At 41.9% G+C, this 21,221-nt stretch overlaps 1 protein-coding gene across 8 annotated transcripts; it reads right to left on the reverse strand.

Moving 5' to 3' along the window:
• Positions 1 to 391: 391 nt before the first annotated feature.
• On the reverse strand, positions 392 to 12,057 carry RB195_018400 (uncharacterized protein; the record flags this gene model as incomplete). 8 transcript variants are annotated; one of them, XM_064185843.1, is made up of 11 exons in its annotated part: positions 392 to 497; positions 583 to 652; positions 4,096 to 4,255; positions 4,801 to 4,939; positions 4,995 to 5,062; positions 5,854 to 5,954; positions 6,009 to 6,048; positions 6,364 to 6,438; positions 10,075 to 10,149; positions 10,282 to 10,414; positions 11,993 to 12,057. In XM_064185843.1, 11 exons carry the CDS (start codon positions 12,055 to 12,057, stop codon positions 392 to 394), a joined length of 1,032 nt encoding a protein of 343 aa, XP_064041718.1. The 8 variants fall into 8 exon arrangements, with proteins under 8 accessions (XP_064041718.1, XP_064041719.1, XP_064041720.1 ...); XM_064185842.1 differs by having other exon boundaries at positions 6,009 to 6,156; XM_064185841.1 differs by lacking the exons at positions 6,364 to 6,438; positions 10,075 to 10,149; positions 10,282 to 10,414; positions 11,993 to 12,057 and adding an exon at positions 6,240 to 6,251 and having other exon boundaries at positions 6,009 to 6,156.
• Positions 12,058 to 21,221: the final 9,164 nt, after the last annotated feature.

Below are 21,221 nucleotides of genomic sequence, written 5' to 3' on the forward strand. Positions count from 1 at the left end.
ATTGCTCTACTAGAAACAAGGGAACCAGTTTCGCTTATACGCTTTTCCAGTTAGCAAGGATGAAATATGTGTTTTGAAGTTTGCTTTTGTATCGCACCACTATTTACTGATTGATAATAAAGGAAATTTTGGAAGCAACTGTTTATTCACTGTGCAAACTTTAAGACACGATACGGTTGAGATATTCATTGGGAATCACGTCATGGAAGGAAGGGCTTCCTGATGTCTGATGAACGAAACAAATCGATCGCCTTTAGTCACCGTGCCGTAGGTAATCCAACAATGACTATATGACATTCGTGCTCAGGTCAGGTATTAGTACAAGGTAGCTGTCTTCCTGTTTGTTGAGCAAATTTTAACAACGGAAATCGCCTAGAACCACGTTGAAAGTCTAAGAGATCATCTTTTGCACCGAGAGCGTTTGGAAGTACGGTTTTCCTGCTCTTCCCTGCACACGTATGTGAGCGAGAAGTCCTTTCCCTCCGGACACGACCACACTGTAAATTGCATCATTGCACTACATCATTAGTATTAAATAAATAACTTGATGAAATCGATAGTTTTGAAGAGATGTAGGCTTACTGCCCATCGTTGAAGGATACGCATTGCAAAAGGTCTGTGTCAGTGACAACCGTTTCCTCCCAGACGCAGACTGAAAGTTGAGAGTATTAAAGTATTGGTAAGGATTATAAGGTATCCTTCAATCCAAACGCAAATGCCCTTTTTTTCCTAAAAGAAGCTTTCTATGTATCAGGTTAGGTGATCACACAGTACTACAAGATAGGCGGTCGCCACGATAAACATGCAGAAAAATAGAAAGTTGATTCCGAAAAGTTCCGATCAACTTGTAGTTTCCACGTAATGAAGATAAAATCAAGCGGTTTGATGCACGCTCTCAGATACGTGAAAATACAAATGACGCTACTTTTCTCAATCCAGTAGCAGCAGAGGGGCGCTACAAATTTCACTGCTGCAGATGTTCATTTCCTTTCAAGAATAACAACAATTTTCCAACAACCAAAAAACAGGCGGAGAACACATATTTCATTGCAATTCACTACTAGTCTCCAAATTCAGTGGTTGAAACTGAAAAGAATCTCCCCCTCTGTATCAATTTGTCATATAGTGTGCACTCAATGCCAAGTAAGCCAAATTGTTCCTACCACTACGGAGATGTTATTTCGGCTGTTGGTTCGGCTCGGCTTTCGATACGTGGGTGGATATATATGAGCAAGGTCAAGCGAGAATTTTTCAACAGACGATCGTAAGAAGAGATATGGAAATTTTCACACCTTTCGGTCAGGAACCAGTTTGCGAAAATACTAAACAAATGAAGGACATCGAGAGAAGGAAAAAGGAAGCGAAAAAAGAACGAAGACAAGAAAAAGAGTATAAATTACACAATGCGTTCTGAACTAAGGCGCACAGCCTTCCTTTAGAGTGACCTGCTTAAAAAATCGTAAGTTTTTCCAGTCTACCGTCAATACGTTGCATGTTGCATGTACGTACGTTTTGTTTTGTTTTTTTTTTTTACAAAAGATAAGGCCATCTGTCAGTTAGCTATCATCATCGAATGCTGGAATAGTTGAAACTACTACAAATAATCACGATTATCATGCTATATAATAACGGGCTTATGCTGTAACGTGTGTATGTGTGTGTACGTGTAATCCGTCGCAAACCGTCGGAATTCTTGGAAGTGGTCAAAATTAAATTTTGAAAGAACCGTTCGGAAGTAAATGAGTTGCTGATTTCAAAATACTTCGAGAATTTACTTTTGACAAATGTGTGGCCTGAAAACGGGCAAAGTTTCCTCAAGCCCCGTTAATTACTTTCACACCTCCGCAATCCTGCCATTGGCATATCCCGCGGATACAGTGATGCAGGAGATATGAGCAGAGCCACTCTTGCAGTGAACTGTCTGTGGCGTCTATAATATAATTCGTTTCTTCAGTTCTATTTATCACAACAATTTTTTGGTTGCTACCGAAATTTTTCCATTTTTGCAGAGTGAAAAAAACAACTAATACCGAAGCAGAACCCATTCTAAAAGCGCACACTTTTACTCACTGACAATGAATAAAAGGATAAAGTAGCTTTATCCTTTAATGATTACAGGTGGCGAATAGTTCAGCCTCTGCCGAAATCTTCGTTTTTGCAAAATCGAAAAAAATGAACCGGTGGACCGATTGAATTTTGTAACTTTGAAGGAAATATGGATAACCGCGTGCAGAAAAGACGAAAAAGGACAGGCAAAGATGTGTTAGATAGACAAAAAATCGCGCTGTAAAACACTCAAAAGATTTTTTTTGAGATCCTCTGGTTTTTTGAAAGTTAGTTGAGGATAAGTTCGAAATTTCAGCAAATTTTTCAACTTTTTCTCGACTAACTTTTGGAAGAACGAAAACTACCTGGGAAAAATTGAAATTGAATTCTGACAGCAAAAATCCTTCTCCATCACAAACTTAGCCGAATTGGTTTTTGTCAACTACGAGCTCAGTTACTGGACCTTGTGCGAAGTCATATAGATTTTGACGCGCAGGCGGAAATCTGAAATTTTTTGCTTTTTCTCGTTGCTAGACTACGGTAGCTTGGTTTGAAAATTCGGTGCCATATTTTGACCCCCAGGTGTTCTGGCTCCCTCAAAAACTAGTTGAGAAAAATTCGAAAATCTGAGTAAAAATTTAGAATTTTTCTCAACTGTGTTTAAAAAAATTAGGAGAGTTAGACACAGTAATCGTTGCTCAAGTACAACTAAATCCTTCCTCTAAAAAGTGCAAAGTTATATTTCATTAAACTTACATTGAGCCTCGTTATTCAGAAACTCGAGGAAATTTCTTTACAGTGTTTCTATGCTTTTTTGCGTGTTAATAGGATAGCTCATCATGGTTGGATAAGAAATGTGCCCTTTGGAATCTTTAACTCCAAATACAAAAACCTCACTTCTGTCAGGGATTGATCTCTGACCGTTTCACCGTTTCAATAGGCGTCGCCATCGACTGAGGCAAGTAACAGGATCTCCTTTATGGAAACATACGGTACGTATTAGTTAATTAATAAATGGCTTTATCTTTTATTAAAAGAAAAACAGCACAAAAACTTGTAATGCTTAGATTCAATGGTTTTGACTGCAATTTGATTTTTCAGAAGGATCGAAATTTTAGGATGCTACGTGAACTGAAAACAATTCGTTTTCCATTTCACTAGTAAGTCGACACAAAATAGAGAAGAGCGTTGTCGTATATGGAATGGACCGCGATCGCTCTTCTTAAAGTACACGGAGGTGCACCGTAGAGATGTGGAGGAAATCTGCCATTATCGGTGACCAGCTTTCATCGCACCATCGCCCGCAAAGCTCAGAAGCAGCACAACAAATTCGTGGAGCAGTTAGGGTTGCATGGAAGTTATAGAAGTAGATGGTGGTTACCGCGTCCGTCAAAACTAGTGCCGGTTTTTCTGAATTCTACTCATGGAAGGAGAACGGTTGTACGTATCGCTATTTAATAAGTTTCTTGAATACACCCTTTCGACACTCACTCGATTTTTCGAGGAAATGGGACTGTCCAAAAACAGAAGCAGAGAAACATGCAGCGTTTTTTAGGGTGTAAGACAAATTTTTGCTGAAGCTTTTACATGTCTGTCTCATGTGCGGGTCAATCGTGTGGTTGGCGAAAAAAAGCCCCCTGAAGACGAGATCCTCATCTCATTCTTTCTAGTATAGCCACTCATGTACCCCAAACCAAAACTGTCGAAACCTGTGGTGCGTGAAAAAACGTCGGAGAAAGTGTAGTTGAAGTGGGGCCAATCATTGTCTATTTTTTCCTCTTAGTAGCTTTAACTTACATGTCATACATCCTTTAAGACTAATCCTTAGGTCTTAAGGCCCCGACTGATTTAATTATTTACTTCCAGAAATAAGGGCGCCACCGAGTCCCCCATTCAACTACATTTTACCCAAAACGTCTTCCTCAATCTGATACTTAGATTTTGATGCCACTAGTACTGCTATTTCTCATTTGCTCAAAGATTTTTTCCTTGGTCCTTCTCCTTGTTTTACATTAAATAAATCGAAGAAGTCTCCGAGAACTCAGTTACCTCCATCTTCTATGTTCCATATCCGTACCGATCTGTCCATGGAGACACTCATTAGCAGCTTCTTCAAGGTAACTTGTTGTGTGAGGTTGGCAACGCATGGCACAGAACCTTCGTGGCCGCGAAGTTCCCGCAAGAGCTTGCGCGTGCGCAAGTCCCAAATCTAGAATGCGAATTAAGCTTTCATGATAGGCCTTTTTCAGTATACTATGAAGTACAGTGTGGTCAAAAAGACACGAATGAACACACGAACGGTTGAAATCGAGTGGGACCATCACGAACTGCAGCAATGAACAGTGGTATCAAGGATCTTCACCCGATCCTAACCGCTACGCTCCACCGTACCGCTTCGAGCGCACTAAATTGACGAAGCTGGATCTCTTGACGAACAGTAGGGTAGCGCAAATGCACCGTGCTCCATTCTAATTCTACTATAGCTTGGATTTCCCCACTAAAATATAGTGTTTGAGGTGTAGATTACGAGAATGAGCACGCTCATGTTCAATTCCCCCTAATTGCTCTGAAAAACGACTTAAGAGAAGCAGCCTTGTCCTGTCGCCTTCTTTCAACGCAATTAGAGGAAACTGGGTGTGATAGCGTTCAGACTTGTGATGTACAACTCTTACCCTACTGTTCGTCAAGAGATCCAGCTTCGTCAATTTAGTGCTATGCAGCCTTTGAACGAAAGAGTCAATTCTCTTTGCTTACAGAGATTTCGCAGCCGTAACCGTTAAAGCCGTTGCTCGTCGACACGAGAAGTTTCTCGTCGATAAACTCGCAGTGCATTTGTATATGGTTTTTTCGCGGCAGCTGCGCCACAAGTTCAAGATTTCTAGGATCCCACAGTCTGAAATCACGCATTAGGCTCAAATATCTCAGCAGGGAACCACGATCTGGCTCACTTTACTTCTTTATCCTCTGAAGATTGAGCAATAACGTTGCAAGGCAAGTGGAAGGTGATGTGCGTCACCTTAAAACAGAAACCTCAGAATTAGCTTTTTAATTGGACGAAACTGTTGTGGCGTGGAGAGTAAGCATCAAGCTTTTATGTATTAGTGTTTGAAAATGTTCTTGAGGATATTGCTAATTTAGCTGTCAAGGAGTTATGTGCGGAACTTGAGAGTAGAGTTACAAGTGCACAATTTAAAGTTCCATAGATGAATATGTCAGGAGTACGTGGATTTTTTCGGTGTCCCAGGAAGACCAAGCACAGTTACCGTTCAATTTTTTGCCTAAACAAACGGAGATGAACTGACTATTAACCTGTGAAATGAAAAAAACAAAGGTCATATTGGACTTTTTTCTCCTTGTAGACAGTTGCATCTTTCAGTCCTTTGCAAAATTGAACATGCTCCTTTAACATAATATTTAAGTGTAATCAGATAAATTAAACATGTACTCGATTTAAAAAGTATTGGAGAACGTTGCAAAATTTCTTAGTGGAGTACGTTCTCAACCAAACATAACTGACAACTCGAGGCGAAAAAACGTGGAATGCAGAACAGCTCTGATGATTCGAAGTAATTCATACTACAATGTTCGTTTGCGCTGTGCTAACTCGTTGTCTGTTCTGCTGTGCACCTAAATCGACGATAAATGACACCGCACACCAGCCAAATATTACGCAAGTTCAAGTAAGTCCCTATCATCATCTGTAGCACCTTTCGCAACGAAGTAGACAAGATATTGCAAGGTTAGAATTGCTGTCATTCTACTGTGAGGAATCAGTTAGATCCCATCCGCAAATAGTATAGAACTAACCAAATTCCGGTTTACTTGAGCGCTTCGCACGCTTCTCTTCGTCGACTCCACATCCCAGATTTTCAATGTAGTATCCCTCGACCCAGAAATAAAACAGTTCTCTTAAATAGTCATTTCATGCGCGGCGTTTCAAACATGTGAAGGATGAAACACACCTTTTATCATAGCAAGTCCAGTTACTCCTAGTGTGTGACCCTGAAACGTCTTCTGAGCTTCTCTAGAATGAAACTGCCATAATTTGATAGACTGATCCCTTGAGCCGCTTAGCACAAAATGATTTCCGACAGTGTTTTCGTATGCAAGCTGAAAGATACCAATCACCTCTTCCATTTTACCAAAGATCCATGCAGTTGAAGTGATTTATTGTGAAATGAGACGCATTTTACCTCCTTATTCATCGTGATTTCAGAAAAAGTTCCTGGCTCCCAACTTCAGAACCTCTTTGAAAAGTTTATTTTGCTGGTCAGTATCGCTTTTTCACTCTTAACTTTTTTGATAATAACTTCTTGCCTTAGTGACTTCCGCTTCATGACCTGTCCACATCGTTACACATTCGCCGGTGTCCACATTGTTCAGCGCCAATGTCTGAAATAGCAGGAAGGGAACAAACCAAAGATCACTTTCTTCGTGACAGGGTAATCATTCTAGATGCAAATCTTTGAGGGACCATGCCAACCATGTGAGCAGGCTGCTTTGACATACACAGAATGTACATAGAACAATAGACACAGAACAAAGAAAATAAGAAAAACAAATCCATGTACGATTTCACTCTGTGCAACAAAAGTTTTTTGTCTCTTTGGAATCTATCCAGAAACTAGCGTATGGAAGAGAAGGGAACGAAATATCTCCGAATATTCGCTAAAGACAATAATTGCAACCTAATATAGCTCGAGGTCGAAGTTGGAAAAGTGTTCAGATAGTCAAACTTCCACATTTCGTCAAAACGTCGCTAAAAATTGTTGAAGGCGGCCATTCAGAACTGCTTTTTCCACATCTGTACTACAGGATTACTGCTTTCAATGGAAGCGTCTCAAAATTCAGATATGTTTGTGCTTAACCCCGATTTTACTGACAGTTTTGATAAAGTCTGGTCCTACAACAAAGGTTCACAGTAAAAACAAACCATATTCTTACCCAATAACCCAAAGCGGACAAAAGAAGAAGAAACAGTGAATAAACAATCATATACAGTCGCCCTCAAAAATCTTCTGAGCGGAAAATGTAGAAGTTTGAATCTTTGAATACTTCTCCAGCTATGACCTCAGGCTACGTTAGCTCGCAGTCATAGTCGTTTTAGCGGATGCTTTCGAAATGTACCCTTGCGTCCCTTCCCGCCTGCGAAATCCGAACCGAATGGGTTCAACAGAAGCCGTCGTAAGAAACAGTTCCGGGATCGTCAGTTTACACTTATACAGGGAGAGATGAATGGAATCACCCTCTTTCCCACAATCTACGACCACGTATAGGCATTACCCGCCTGAAACCCGCACCACCCCAGATTCGTGGGGCGATGCCTTTAAAGGCATCACTCCACGAATCTGAGGTGATACGGATTTCAGGTGGAGTATTCGTATGTGGGATGGGAGACTATGGAGAGAGGGGTGATCCCGTCCATTTCTTCCTAACTGCCGTAAGAAACGACCCGGAAGATACGGCTTCATTCGTTTTGGCGCACCATTTTGCACAAGAGGTTCGATTGGAGCGCGCCAGTCTTGTGCGGCGCCGCATCTTCCGGGCCGTTTTTTTACAGCAATTAGCAAGTCCCCTATCCCGTATACGAATACTCCACCTGAAATCTGCACCACCTCAGATTCGTTTAAGTCACATCGATTCTGTGTTGTAGCCGAATTGTTGCAGGCAAGAGCACCATCCGATTTCGCTCTGTGTCTTAACGGTTATTCCAGTTTGCGCGCAAAACACTCTTATTTCTCTATCATCTTCTAATGATTCTTTACTCAACTGACACTTCGTGGTAGAGCATGGCCTACCTCTTTCAATTTTTTTCTTCAGAATCGGCTTTTTTGAGGTCAAAGGAGCAAATCTCTTCGTAGGAGTATGTAAATTTGTGTTGGTTGACACGGATGAAGTATGGAAAGTTCTGTGTAGTTATCGATTGGACAGCGATTCCAAGCGGAGCCTAACGAGGTTTATGTCTTGGAGTGTAGGTTGCACTCATCTCTTTCGTCGTAACGGTATTTGCTGCTGCATTTCATGTGAAACAAAGACCAACATTCTCAACAATCGTCTGGTCTCCAGACTTTGTTTCACATCATGCATTGGCAGGTTGAGTAAATGACAAGAATCGAACAAAGTCAGGTATCTGGAACTCTATTTTAGAATATGAAAATAGAAAAGAAACGCACTTGGAGTCAAGAAATGATCGTTACTTGAGGTAACATCTACGCGCAGTAAAACAGTGTTTTATTTCCAAAAGAAACCCCATGTAGAGCACTGATATCAACCATAGGACTGTTGACAGCACCAAGCACCAACAATCTGGATAAGGAAATTTAGGATGCGAAATTCTGAATTAGTTAAAATTGACCTTGAAATTGTAAATCACACAATACTCATCCTATAAAAAAGGAAGCCATTATATGTTCCTGTTGAAGGGAACGTTTTGTTTCAGCAATTTCGTTGTCAAAAAAGGAGAAGCATGAATTCACAAGTCGAAAAGTAGCTTCCAAAAACTCCCATTGATATGTTTTAAATACATGCCACAGCCGGTTTTTTCAGACTATGAAGCAAAGTTGCAAAATTGTTCAGTTAACAAAAAAACCGAACTTATAGTCGAATAATAATATGCCTCGAATAACAATCATTCAGTAAGTTTTCGCGTTTACAATCATATTCGTAGAATGTACGTCCCTTATGCGGAGCGGTTAAAGAACGAGAATTTTCAAGTAGAAGGAATAGTGAAACTGTAACTTAGTAAATGGCTTTCCGCTGTTACTACATCGGATAACAAGTGTGTCTGTAATGTCTTCCAAGGAACTTCAAGTCGTATGTTCTTGCTATTTGGTAGAAACAATGTATGCTAAACAATTACCATTCGGCAAAAAAACCACTGTACCTTCAAGATTTTTGAATGTAAAGAATGAATAGTCAATTATAAACCCAGTCATCACAGTATTCCCTCTGTGTTGAACCAACATTGTTACCATTTGACTTTGCTACTGCAAAAACTTCTGTCAAGGGTATCAATGATTCGACGTGATCAGAAATCGGTCAATCCTCCGCTGGATTTTGCTAAACAATTTATAGTGTTTCTGATGGTGCCAGCACTTCTACCAATTCGATAAATCTCAATTTCTCTTCAGCAGCAATAATGTTAGTGGTTAGCCCGAATTCGTGCGGATGCAACTTTCCGAAAGAGTATGAATTGTCATTAGATGCGTGTTCTTGCAAGTATTTATCGACTAATGCTACTGATCACCCACATGTGTATATTTACTGTAACTGTCAGTCGTTGCTGCTGAAGCAACAGGGATTATATGCATAAACAGGAGTGAACATTTAAAGTAAGTACAGTGCCCCAGTAAGTAAGTACAGTGTAATTACTATTACAACGAAATAGACGTGAACACTCTCAAAACTGTGTTACGAGTATTCTTTCATATTACATTTGCTTGAAAGCCAAAAATGTTTCTTTTTTCGAATTCTTTCTATGCTGCCCACAGCTCTGTTTACCAACACACGTCGCGAAGTCTTCTCATACTTAGACATGTGGTTTGGGAGTAAACTATTTTGAGAGAACAAAGTTCTCTTGGATTTAATCTCGAAACACTTAATTTGACATTTTGTTCGGGTGCTTTTTCTGAGCAAACATCATACATATAATAGATTCTCACTCGTTAGAATTGGAACTTTTACGTAACACTAATAATAGGGTATGTTAACAACAAAAGGTTGATTCTAATGTTCTCTACGGTTCTATGTCTTGGATGGCAGTCACCTAAGTCTTGAATATAGATACTAGCAAGGAAGATGCAGAAAAGTCACAATAACCACAGTTGTTGCCTTTCGTAAACACTTTCGTAATGAGAAAGATTGAAAAAATGGTAAATGAGATTTACGGTGTTATTCATCATTGCTTCTAAGTTTCCAACAGATTAACTCGAGCCGCTCTCCATGAAGAGCTTGTATGCTCCACAAAAATCCAAAAAAAAATCTTCTTTTAAAAAAATGATTTCTTCCATGTGCTTCTTCTGGACAAACCGAACGAAGTAATGCGAGATAATACTGTCGATTAGTCCACATCAACGAAGTGAACAGTTGATCATTCAGACAACACTAGGAACAACTTCACAAAAAAAAAACAATTCTAGGACATACCAGCACATGCATAATCAATCAAAACATAAGTTTCGAGCATACTCAGAATCACAACTTAACTGCTGTTTTCTTTCTAATCAAGTCACATACCTTATCACGACTTCCTGTTATAACCATACCGGGTCTGACAACAGCTAGAGAAGTTATAGAATCAGAATGAATTGCTCGTCGAACCGCGGGTAATGTGGAACCCGAAAAAGTCGCTGACCTCTTCATTGGTTCCCTGCATTTTTTTTTGCATGTGTTAAGCAATCAAATGAACACTAGGTAATTCTGTTTACAAGTATTCTCTGACATGTAGTATCAGTTTGTATCTTCTTTGCAATAATCCTATTTAAAAACAGTTCCAAACAAACAAAATTGCCCAATTTGTACGTTGTCCAAAACGTTTTAGACGGGATCAAACGTAGTGTGTCGGATCACCGGGATCACCGGGAATGCGACACTTCACGTCGACTTATTAGGATGGATCGGAAGTTCTCGAACAAATTGACAATATTTTTATTTACTTTGCAATTTTCAAACGATAACTGTGAATCATTTGAAGTATGCCCCATTGGCATCGATGGTCTTCTGCCAACGTCTAGGCAGATCATAGATGCCTTTGCTCCAGAAAGCTGAGGACTGTTCCTTGAAGAACTGCTCGAGTGTCTTTTTGATATCGTCGCGAGTTTGGAAGTCTTGACCATCCAGATGACGTTGGAGATAGGAGAAAAGGTGGTAATCCGAGGGAGCCGGATCTGGGGAATACGGTGGATGTGGTGAAATGGTCTAAAAGAACTTCTTCAGTTCTGCCTTGGTCATTTTTCCAATCTGTGACTGAGTGTTGTCATGCTGGAAATAGACTTTGCGCTGTTGCGGGCGCGCATTTTCGAGATTTGTCTTCTAATTCCTCAGTTGCTCAACGTAGACGTCTGCGGTCACTGTACATCCCTAGGCGAGCAGCTCCCAGTATTCGACGCCGTGTACACTCCACCAGATGCAGAGCATAACCTTTTTGGTGTGTACGTTGAGTTTAGGGACGTCTTCTGCTTCCGTACCTTTGTCAACCCATTGGGCACGCCGTTGAATGTTAGAATAGGAAATCCACTTCTCATCCCTGGTGACTAGGTGCTCAAGTCACGTGTGGGTGCGCTTGAGCGTGAGGAGAGAAAGTATAGCGCGGCAATCCATCTCATACTGCGTCAGAGCATGTGGTACCCATCGACCTAGTTTTCGCGCCTTGCCAATTGACTTCAATCCGCGAACTGTGGTTTGACTCACCCCAAGAGCGACTGTCAGTTCGCGAGTGATTTGATACGGGTCGGCTTCCTCCTGTCTCCGCAGCAAGACCAAATCCAACTCCATCGGGCGTTCCGAACGGTCTTCATCTTCCATGGAATAGTCGCCCGACGCGAACTTCGAGTGCCACTTGTAGACTGTACTTTTGGTGGGATTGCACTCCTTGTGAACTTCCCTCAGACGTCTATCGATATTTGCTGGTTCTTCGCCAGATACATGGAGAATAAGTATGACGTTGAGGGAGGTGAAGTGACGACGACTTGAAATTGCGCGGCATGGTGGCAGGAAAGGAACTAGCTCAGTGTAATTGTTAACCTACAAGTTGAAGAGAATTTTACACTCTATCAAACGGTAACTAACACGTCCATTTTTGTCAGCTCTTTGCTGAGTGATGATCTCTAGAAATCATCACTACCACATTGTCCGAGAACTTTCGACTCAACCTAATAAAATGTTCGCCGCCGACTGCACACTACAAGAATTCGGTGCCTCTTGCAAGTGATCTATTAGTGATACTCACTTATCTCTGCCCACTAATAAATCATTCGGATCGTGAGTGGAAATAGAGGTATACGTGTTGCCCATCGTTCTGCAAAACATTTCAATTTGAAAAAATGCCAATAAAAAGATTAGCTTTACACAGCATAAATATCGTGTCGGAAGGCGTCAAGAACATGCCTTCGATTACCAAAAGAAGCATCAAGAAATGAACATGCTGCAATATGTAAATTGCTCCAGATTAACTGACTTGACTTGCAGACTTAATCGGCGAGCTGATATTATTGCCTGATGCGAATCTCCGCATCTTCGCCGAGGTTTGTTGTGCTTCAACATAGCTCTGCCCAACCTAACCTTCCTGAGCAAGAGGTTGCACAGAATCAAACCATTTGTCGCTGTTCCTTAGCCTACGAAACCTTACGTCTCGCGTGAACTGCCTATTCACGGCTAGGTGGCCTTTTCCAGCTTGAACCCGACAAACTTCTCAAAACTCGTTGAACAAGGCGACCTGCTGGCCTCTTTAACATATGACCAAAGAAGCGAAGGCGTTTTTCCGTGGCTGCTTATGGCAGTGCAAGTTGGTATCTTCCACGGGTCATCCGCCGGTACACCACATCGACTTCCGCGTGGATTGCGGCATACTCTAGGCCAAAGTTGCCAAGCAGTCGTCTAAGCAGCTTCCTTTCCGTGCACATCAAGTTCATCATTGAAAGCGTCCGCTGTTATTGTTGTTGTCCTCAGCGGTTTTTCTAATTGCATAGGCACTCACCACCGTCCTCCGCGATGCCGCAGTCTTACAAAGGCGCACCTAGGCGACGTTAATCCAAATTTAAAATTTCTCTACCAAGTTGTTATAGTCGATCACAGCTATCATGCAAGTACTTACTTTCATTCATCAGCATCGCCACAGTATAGGAGTAATTTTCGATGCTGATGACGAGCCGATCTCTCATTCGTCTTTCCTGCATCGCAGCAAACACCATACAGAGGTGTAGTAAAAGCTTGGATGGGACGATTTCTTGGAGTTCACTCGACAGGGCTGGGCAGTTCAACGTGATGAAAATTGTTGCCAAGGATTCTTTGCTCCCTTCTGGTTGTTGGCCATACAGGTTATTGGCCTTGGCGATGCTCTAGATAACAGCACTTTGAAATGTTTGGGAACCTTATAACTGTGCAGGTTATATAGATCGTACATTCCCAATACTTACACTCAAATGGCTTATTGCGTCTAGAGAATGCACTACTCCACAACGAGCAGGTAGCAGTCAGACTTGTATACGTAACAAGATTAACAGAATAAAACTGCTGATATATGAGATTCTGCAAGGCTTCCTAACAGTTGGTTAACGTTTTGGTTCAAGAAGAAAAGATGCTATACGTCAACCTAAGAATTCAGCACGGCTATGAGTGCCAGTGCTGTTTTCCTCTAACGACAAAAGCCCATCTCCTCCCTCAATTAATTTTCTGACTGCTTTTGGCAGCGATTGTGCGTATGGGCATGATGACGCCAAAATCGCACATCACTTGAGTGCGCACCGGATATTTATCTGGTGAGTTCTATGACTTTGATGCAGCATACTGTAGTGTAATGCTTGCGGATGTGAACTGGAGAACTTTAACGAGCACTTTCTACCCATAACTTCCCCCCTTTCATGATCCACTTCAACTAGATGGTCGCCAGGGTCTATTTCTGTTTTCTGGCTTTCTTTTTAGGTCTTTTTAAAGACTTTTTGAAACTTTTTTTCTTCAAAAAGTGGTTATTTAAAGAACTGAATTCTGAGGCAATTACGTGGTCGCATGCGTTCGCGGAGCTCCGCATCCGCATATCATCAGATCTTAATGGCAGCATACCACGAATATGACATAGTGAGGGAACCCGCGGGAAAGCTAGCGATGGGGTTGTAGATTGCGCGATCTGGGTATCTTCGCTCATCTTTCCTTGATCGTCGTAAAACAAACCGCGTGGGAACCGCTCTAGTTCCTACGAAGTACGTTAGAACGCTCCTCTATGTACATGTTCCGATCTCCTCATCGGCCTATTCCTTGGTTTTGCTTGAATAGGCTGGTGTGAAGACCTCTTCCAGACCTATGCTTGCCTGGATGAACGACAGATGGTCACAGGAAACGTTGTGTACAGGGCGGGTAAGGTTTCGGCTCCCAGTTTTAGAAATCCGAGAGGTATTACTCTTTTACAAGTGTATAGGTCGAGCAAATTGACATTTTCCACCGGCACAGAGAGCGGAGTGATATGCAATTTTGCTAGTAAATATTCTACTGGCGAAAAATAGAGCTGCAGGGCTACAATTTCATCAGTCATTGAATAAATAATAGTCAAATAATCGATTAAAGAAATCCTCATTCACGTCGAAATTTCACACGATGATCAGAATAAAATGGTCATCATCGTAAACACTAATGAAACTGACGAAGAAATCAATAGATGATGTCAAGGAAGAGATATCACTAACGAGTAGAAAAACTGTCGGCGGAGAATAACAACAGAATAAAGTATATAAGGATGAAGAGGTATGCACGTTTCTTATGTGGAAATATCACACTGGTTTCAGTTAACCTCACCCTGCTGCAAAAAAAAATCACTTCATGAACTGGAGGAATCAGTTTTTCTTTTTGTCCTCCCTTTCATTCGTTGGGTGACAGAGGCGATTGAAATTGGACGAAATTTTGAACTTGAGCCACGTATCTTTTAGCTAGAAAAACATAGTAAGATTATCAGAGAGGTAGACTCTTAAGCGTGATAAACGGCCTAATACTTAATGTAGCAACTTGAAGTCACTTTCACGAAGAAACTTGAGAAATCAAACAACTCCAAATTTGCACCAGTACGCTTATAGCCTGATGTTTGTCTTCAAGCGACGCGTTCTCAGCGCTCGGATTGCAAAGCGGTGAAGTGAAGCACAGCTTATATACGTTGAGGACGGAAACTCTTGGAGTCAGACATCATTACTGTTGTCGGGGCACCTCTAGCCCCTATGTTTAGAAACAAGGCCCAGAAAAAGTTAGGAGGACTAAGCTTGGTTGGTAGGATATAAGATCTCTGTGATTGTGTGCGAAAGACTCGATTCGTTTTGCAACATTTTAGTTAGCGTCGCCAAATGCTTAGACATCAATTATGTTAAAAATAATACAAATAATACTAGACAGATGACAAAACGAAAAGACACGAGAAAGCTGAGGCGAGACAAAAGAAACTATTCCTAGTTAAACGGGCACAGCAAACGTGATGGTATGATATTTCTAATGCTCTTCGCTTGGTCACCAAGGCTCGACTGTCGCCATGGCAATTGCAAACGATTACAGCCTACATGCGATGCCACAATCTTGGAACTCAATAGCAGTGAATAAAGAATACGAAACATTCCAAAAAACCGAGAAACCCCAAGAGCAGCGACACGCCCTGCCCATTTCGTTCTGTTTGCACAGCTCCTTTCTTCTGAGCCACAGAGGTTGTCGATATATCTCCTCATTCATAGCGTTATCGTCTGCGTTGAAAACAACTTATGGACAAGTTTACAGATTAGCCGAGTGAATACTTCTTATTGTCACGATACGTGGTCTTACAAACTCTAGACTCTCCAAAGAATAGGCACTCGTTTTCTCAGAGCGAAACAAAGGTAACATTGTGCATGACGATGCAAATGGATCTATTTTCACACTATTACAAAGTGGAAAAGAAAAAGGAACTGTTGTCTTGAAGAAGCCTCAACACATCTTATCGTTAGACGTCGCTACATTTAGCACTATATAAAACAATCCGCTAACAAAAGGTCACACCTTTCAGCTCAATTAGAGTGCATCCAATTACATATTCATTTGACTCACATCTATGAGCTCAAAAATGAAGGAATTCGAATATTACAATTCCTGTGATGCTGCAAAATGTGGAACAAAGCCTTTGGTTGGAACGTATTGCGCCCAGTGCCTGAAAAAGAATAAGAAACAGGAAAAAAATACAAATAGGCACCAATGGTCATTGCTGCACACCTGCGTGAACAACATTTCCGAAGAATTCCAATGTATTGAACACGTCCATTATATTTTACCAGTCTGAAAGTCCGGCTAAAGCCGGACTTCAGACTTTCTGTGGTGTTCGCTGCGCTCCCCTTCACTAATCAAAGAAAATTAACAGTAGTGGCATTTTCTGTAAAATTGGACTTGTGTATCTCCAACAATCTTTCTTCCTTTTTTATATTATAACTAAAAGCGAAAGATCTCATAGTCTTCTTTCTCAATGCGTCAGTGCTACATTTGGAGAACACTCAAACTTCAGCTTCAAACACTCCATACCAATATATTGCAGACAAAGTTCAAAAGTACCACGCGAAATATGGGTTTTCCTCCTGTTTTCCCCCACAATTATCAAAGAATGATGTTATGGCATAAAATGACTGGAAAGATATCGTCCTACTGATAAAGATAACGTTCCACGTCAGATCACTTAAACATCTTGCTACTATTTAAGCAGCCGTTTGCATGCGGGTTTCCACTTTGTGAGAACTACCAAGTTGAGGCGAACGAAGAAGGAAATAGACACTTGGAGGAGTCGTAAAGGTGAAAAGCAAAGCGCCCAGTCGCCACGGATATGAAACGGCTGCGACTATCTATCTTTTGCGTCTTGCACAAGAAGTTATCACGCACCATTTCGACGTCGGTGGATCCGTCTTACACCATTTTATAGCATTTTGGCGCCGGCACAGCAGTCCTACGCCGGTGGACCCGTCGCAACCTCTTCTAAAGGTATCTGGCGCTGGTGGACCCGTAGCACCCCCTTCTATAGTTATCTGGCGCCAGTGGACCCATCGCACCCGCTTCTATAGGTATCTATCGCCGTTGGACCAACCTGACGCCGGTGGACCCGTCGCACCCCCCTTTTTGAATTTCGTGACTGACACACACACACATGACGGAATAAGCCCGTTATTATATACCAGTCTGAACGTCCGGCTAAAGCCGGACTTCAGACTTTCGGTGTTCGCTTCGCTCCCCTTCACTAATCAATGAAAATTAACAGTAGTGGCATTTTCTGAGAAATTGGACTTCTGTATCTCCAATTGTCTTTCTTCCTTTTTTATATTATAACTAAAAGCGAAAGATTTCATAGTCTTCTTTCTCAATGCGTCAGTTCTACATTTGGAGAACACTCAAACTTCAGCTTCAAACACTCCATACCAATATATTCTAGACAAAGTTTAAAAGTATTACGCGAAATATTTGTTTTCCTCCTGATTTCTCCAATACTTATCACAGAATGATGTTTTAACATAAAATTACGTGAAAGACATTATCCTCCTGATAAAGATGACGTTCCACGTCAGATCACATAAACATCTTGCTGCTATTTAAGTAGCCGTTTGCATGCGGGTTTCCACTTTCTCACAACGGCATGCTACCAAGTTGAGGCGAACGAAGAAGGAAATAGACACGCGGAGGAGTCGTAAAGGTGAAAAGCAAAGCAGTTGGATCCGTCGCACTCCCTTCCATAGGTATCTGGCGTCGGTGGACCCGTCGCACCCCCTTCCATAGGTATCTGGCGCCGGTGGATCCGTCGCACCCCCTTCTATAGGTACCTGGTGTCGATGGACCCGTCGCACCCCCTTCCATAGGTATCTGGCGCCGGTGGACCCGTCGCACCCTCTTCTATAGGTATCTGACGTCCGTGGACCCGTCACACCCTCTTCTATAGGTATCTGGCGCCGGCTAAAGCCGGACTTCAGACTTTCGGTGATTTTAGCTTCGTTCCCCTTCACTGATCAATGAAAGTTAATAGTAGTGGTGTTTTCTGTAAAATTAGATTTGTTTTTTTTTAACAACGCTTTTCTTCCCCTTTTTATATTATAAATTAAGGCGAAAGATTACGGAGTTTTCCTTCTAAACGCGTCAATTCTACATTTGGAGAATATTCGACCATCAGCTACAAATACTTCTTCGATGCCAGAATAATATAGATACTATTTGAAAGTATTACTCGAAGTGTGGGTGTTCCTCCTGATTTCCCCCAATAGTTATCAAAGAATGATGTTTTAACATAAAATGACGTGAAAGACATCATCCTACTGATAAAGATAATGTTCCACGTCAGATCACGTAAACAACTTGCTACATTTTAAGCAGCCGTTTGGATGCTCCCACTTTCTGAGAACGGCATGCTACAAACCTGAGGCGAACGAAGAAGGAAGTATGCACACGGAGGAGTCATAAAGGTGAAGAGCAAAGCGCCCAGTGTTCACGGCTATGAAACTGCTGTAACCATTTATCTTTTACGTCGTGCACACTAAGTTATTGCGCATCAATGACCGGGTCCAGCGACGCCGGTGGACCCGTCGCACCTCTTTTTCTGGATACCTGGCGCCGGCGCACCAATCTGACGCTGGTAGACCCGTTGCACCCCTTTCTATAGGTATCTGGCGCCGGTGGACCCGTCGCACCCCATTTTATAGCTTTCTAGCATCGAGGCATCAACTTGACGCCGGTGGACCCGTCGCACCCCCCTTTTTGAATTTCGTGACTCACACACACACACACACACACACACACACACACACACACACACACACACACACACACACACACACACACACACACACACACACACACACACACACACACACACACACACACACACACACACACACACACACACACACACACACACACACACACACACACACACACACACACACACACACACACACACACACACACACACACACACACACACACACACACACACACACACACACACACACACACACACACACACACACACACACACACACACACACACACACACACACACACACACACACACACACACACACACACACACACACACACACACACACACACACACACACACACACACACACACACACACACACACACACACACACACACACACACACACACACACACACACACACACACACACACACACACACACACACACACACACACACACACACACACACACACACACACACACACACACACACACACACACACACACACACACACACACACACACACACACACACACACACACACACACACACACACACACACACACACACACGTGACAGAATAAGCCCGTTATTATATACATGACATGATGATATGATAACAAAATGGAGGATTAGAATAGTAGAAAGAGTAGTAGAAATCTTAGTAGAAAGAGCATGTATATAAAATCAAGAAAGAATCTGAGAGTCATCATTGCAGAGACATATTAAAAAGCTTTTTGAACCGCAAAAGGCACCTGCTGAGCTGAAGATATATGGAATGTGAGCTGATAATGTGCCAAATCTGTTTTTTCGCATCTAACACAAGTCTCTGTTTGAAAAAGCAAACCGCCACGAATGAAAAAGCTTAGAAGCCTCCTAAAAACTGCGTAAAAGACGGCCAGGTCGACCGAATTTTCCTACGAAACACCTAACAACGTGCCGAGCGCAGGCACATGCGTCCCGTCTGCCATTGAGTGGGGAAAGCAACTTAGCGCCCACTGATTGTCGCTGACAACGGCGGATACGTCTGCTCGTTCGTACATGGCACGTAATCGTTGTTCGGCGTATCGTAGAAAAATCAGATCGAAGAAGGTATTCCAGCGCCGTTTTTCAGGACAATTAGGAGAAATTAGGCGTGATCTCATAATCGTCTTGTACAATTTATTCGTTGAGAGTTCCCAACAACGTTAATTTCGTGATAAGATGCCTTTGAAACATATCAAGTGTCTTTGGTTTATCCAGTTTTACAATTTTACATTCTTCGTGAAATTTAGCAGAATTCCTGAGCTTCGATTATTGAGAAGGGATAACTCTAAATCTATTCCTTTAAATGAATCAAACTAGCACCTCCTAGCACTGTATTTCCTTTCAGTTTTTCAGTTCTCTTATCCGTATTATGGTAAGGTCAAAACAACATGAACTGAAGCGCAATGGAGAAAGCGTTTGGAATCAGATGGGACCATCCCGAACTGCAGCGAAAATGGTGCTGGTGGGATCGAAAAAAGAGCGAAAATGGTGGGATCCCTCTTCAAAGTGTAATCAAAAGCAAAATGAATATTTTTTAACACATTCCCAACAGTTTTGTGTACTCATTTCATCCCGCTCAACATTGAGGTGGAATAGTTAATCATGTACATACATCCTCCGGAGACCATGCGGATGTTTTCGGAATGAAGGATGTAAAATAACAGACTATCAACCTTCACTCTCATCTTATCCATCCAAAACTGCAATGCCCCAAATATCATGATCATGCTATATAATAACGGACTTAGCCCGTCGTGTGTGTATGTGTGTGTATGTGTATGTGTATGTGTATATATATACCAGCCTGAATATCCGGCTAAAGCCGTACTTCAGACTTCTTGTGATGTTCTCTTCGCTCGCCTTCACTGACCAATTAATCAAAATTAATCAAAAACTAATGGTAGCGACATTTTCTGTAAAATCAGAAATCTCTTTTTCTAACAACGCTTTCTTCTTTTTTTTTACTATAAATAAAGGCGAAAGCTTTCATAGCTTTCTTTCTAAACAGTTCAGTTCTACATTTTGAGAATATTCAAACTTCAGTTTCAAACACTCCTCAATCCAAATATAATGTAGACATAATTTTAAAGCATTACTCGAAGTATGTGTGTTTTCCCCCAACGGCTACCAAAGAATGATGTTCAACATAAAATGATGTGAACATGACTTGTGACATCATCGTACTGATAAAGATAACCTCCCTCGCCACATCATGCAAACTGTTGGCTACTATTTAAGCAGCAGGTTTAATTCGTGTTTCCATCTTCTGAGGAAGGCATAATACCAACCTGGGCCAAACATGCAAGGAAACAGGCACGTAGGAGCCATAGAGGTGAAAAGCAACGCGCGCAATGGCCATGGTTGTTGCAACGCTCCATTTACTTTTTGCGACACGCACACGAAGTTACTGCGAGATATAATCCTGCACTATGGCACAACAATCCTAAGTCGTTGCACGCGTCGCACCCTATTTTATAGCTATCTGACCCCGACGCACCAATCCGACATCGTGGGGGCGCCGGCGCACCCAACCGTCCAATCCGCGGGACCCGTAGCATCCTGCTTTTCAAAATTCGTGACTCACACACACACTCAGACACACACACACACCAGTCTGAGCGTCCGGCTAAAGCCGGACTTCGGACTTTCTGTGGTGTTTGTTTCGCTCGCTTTCACTGATCAACAAAAATTAATAGTAGTTTTATT

The sequence above is a fragment of the Necator americanus genome, chromosome II, assembly GCF_031761385.1.
Source record: "Necator americanus strain Aroian chromosome II, whole genome shotgun sequence".
NCBI lineage: Eukaryota > Metazoa > Nematoda > Chromadorea > Rhabditida > Ancylostomatidae > Necator > Necator americanus.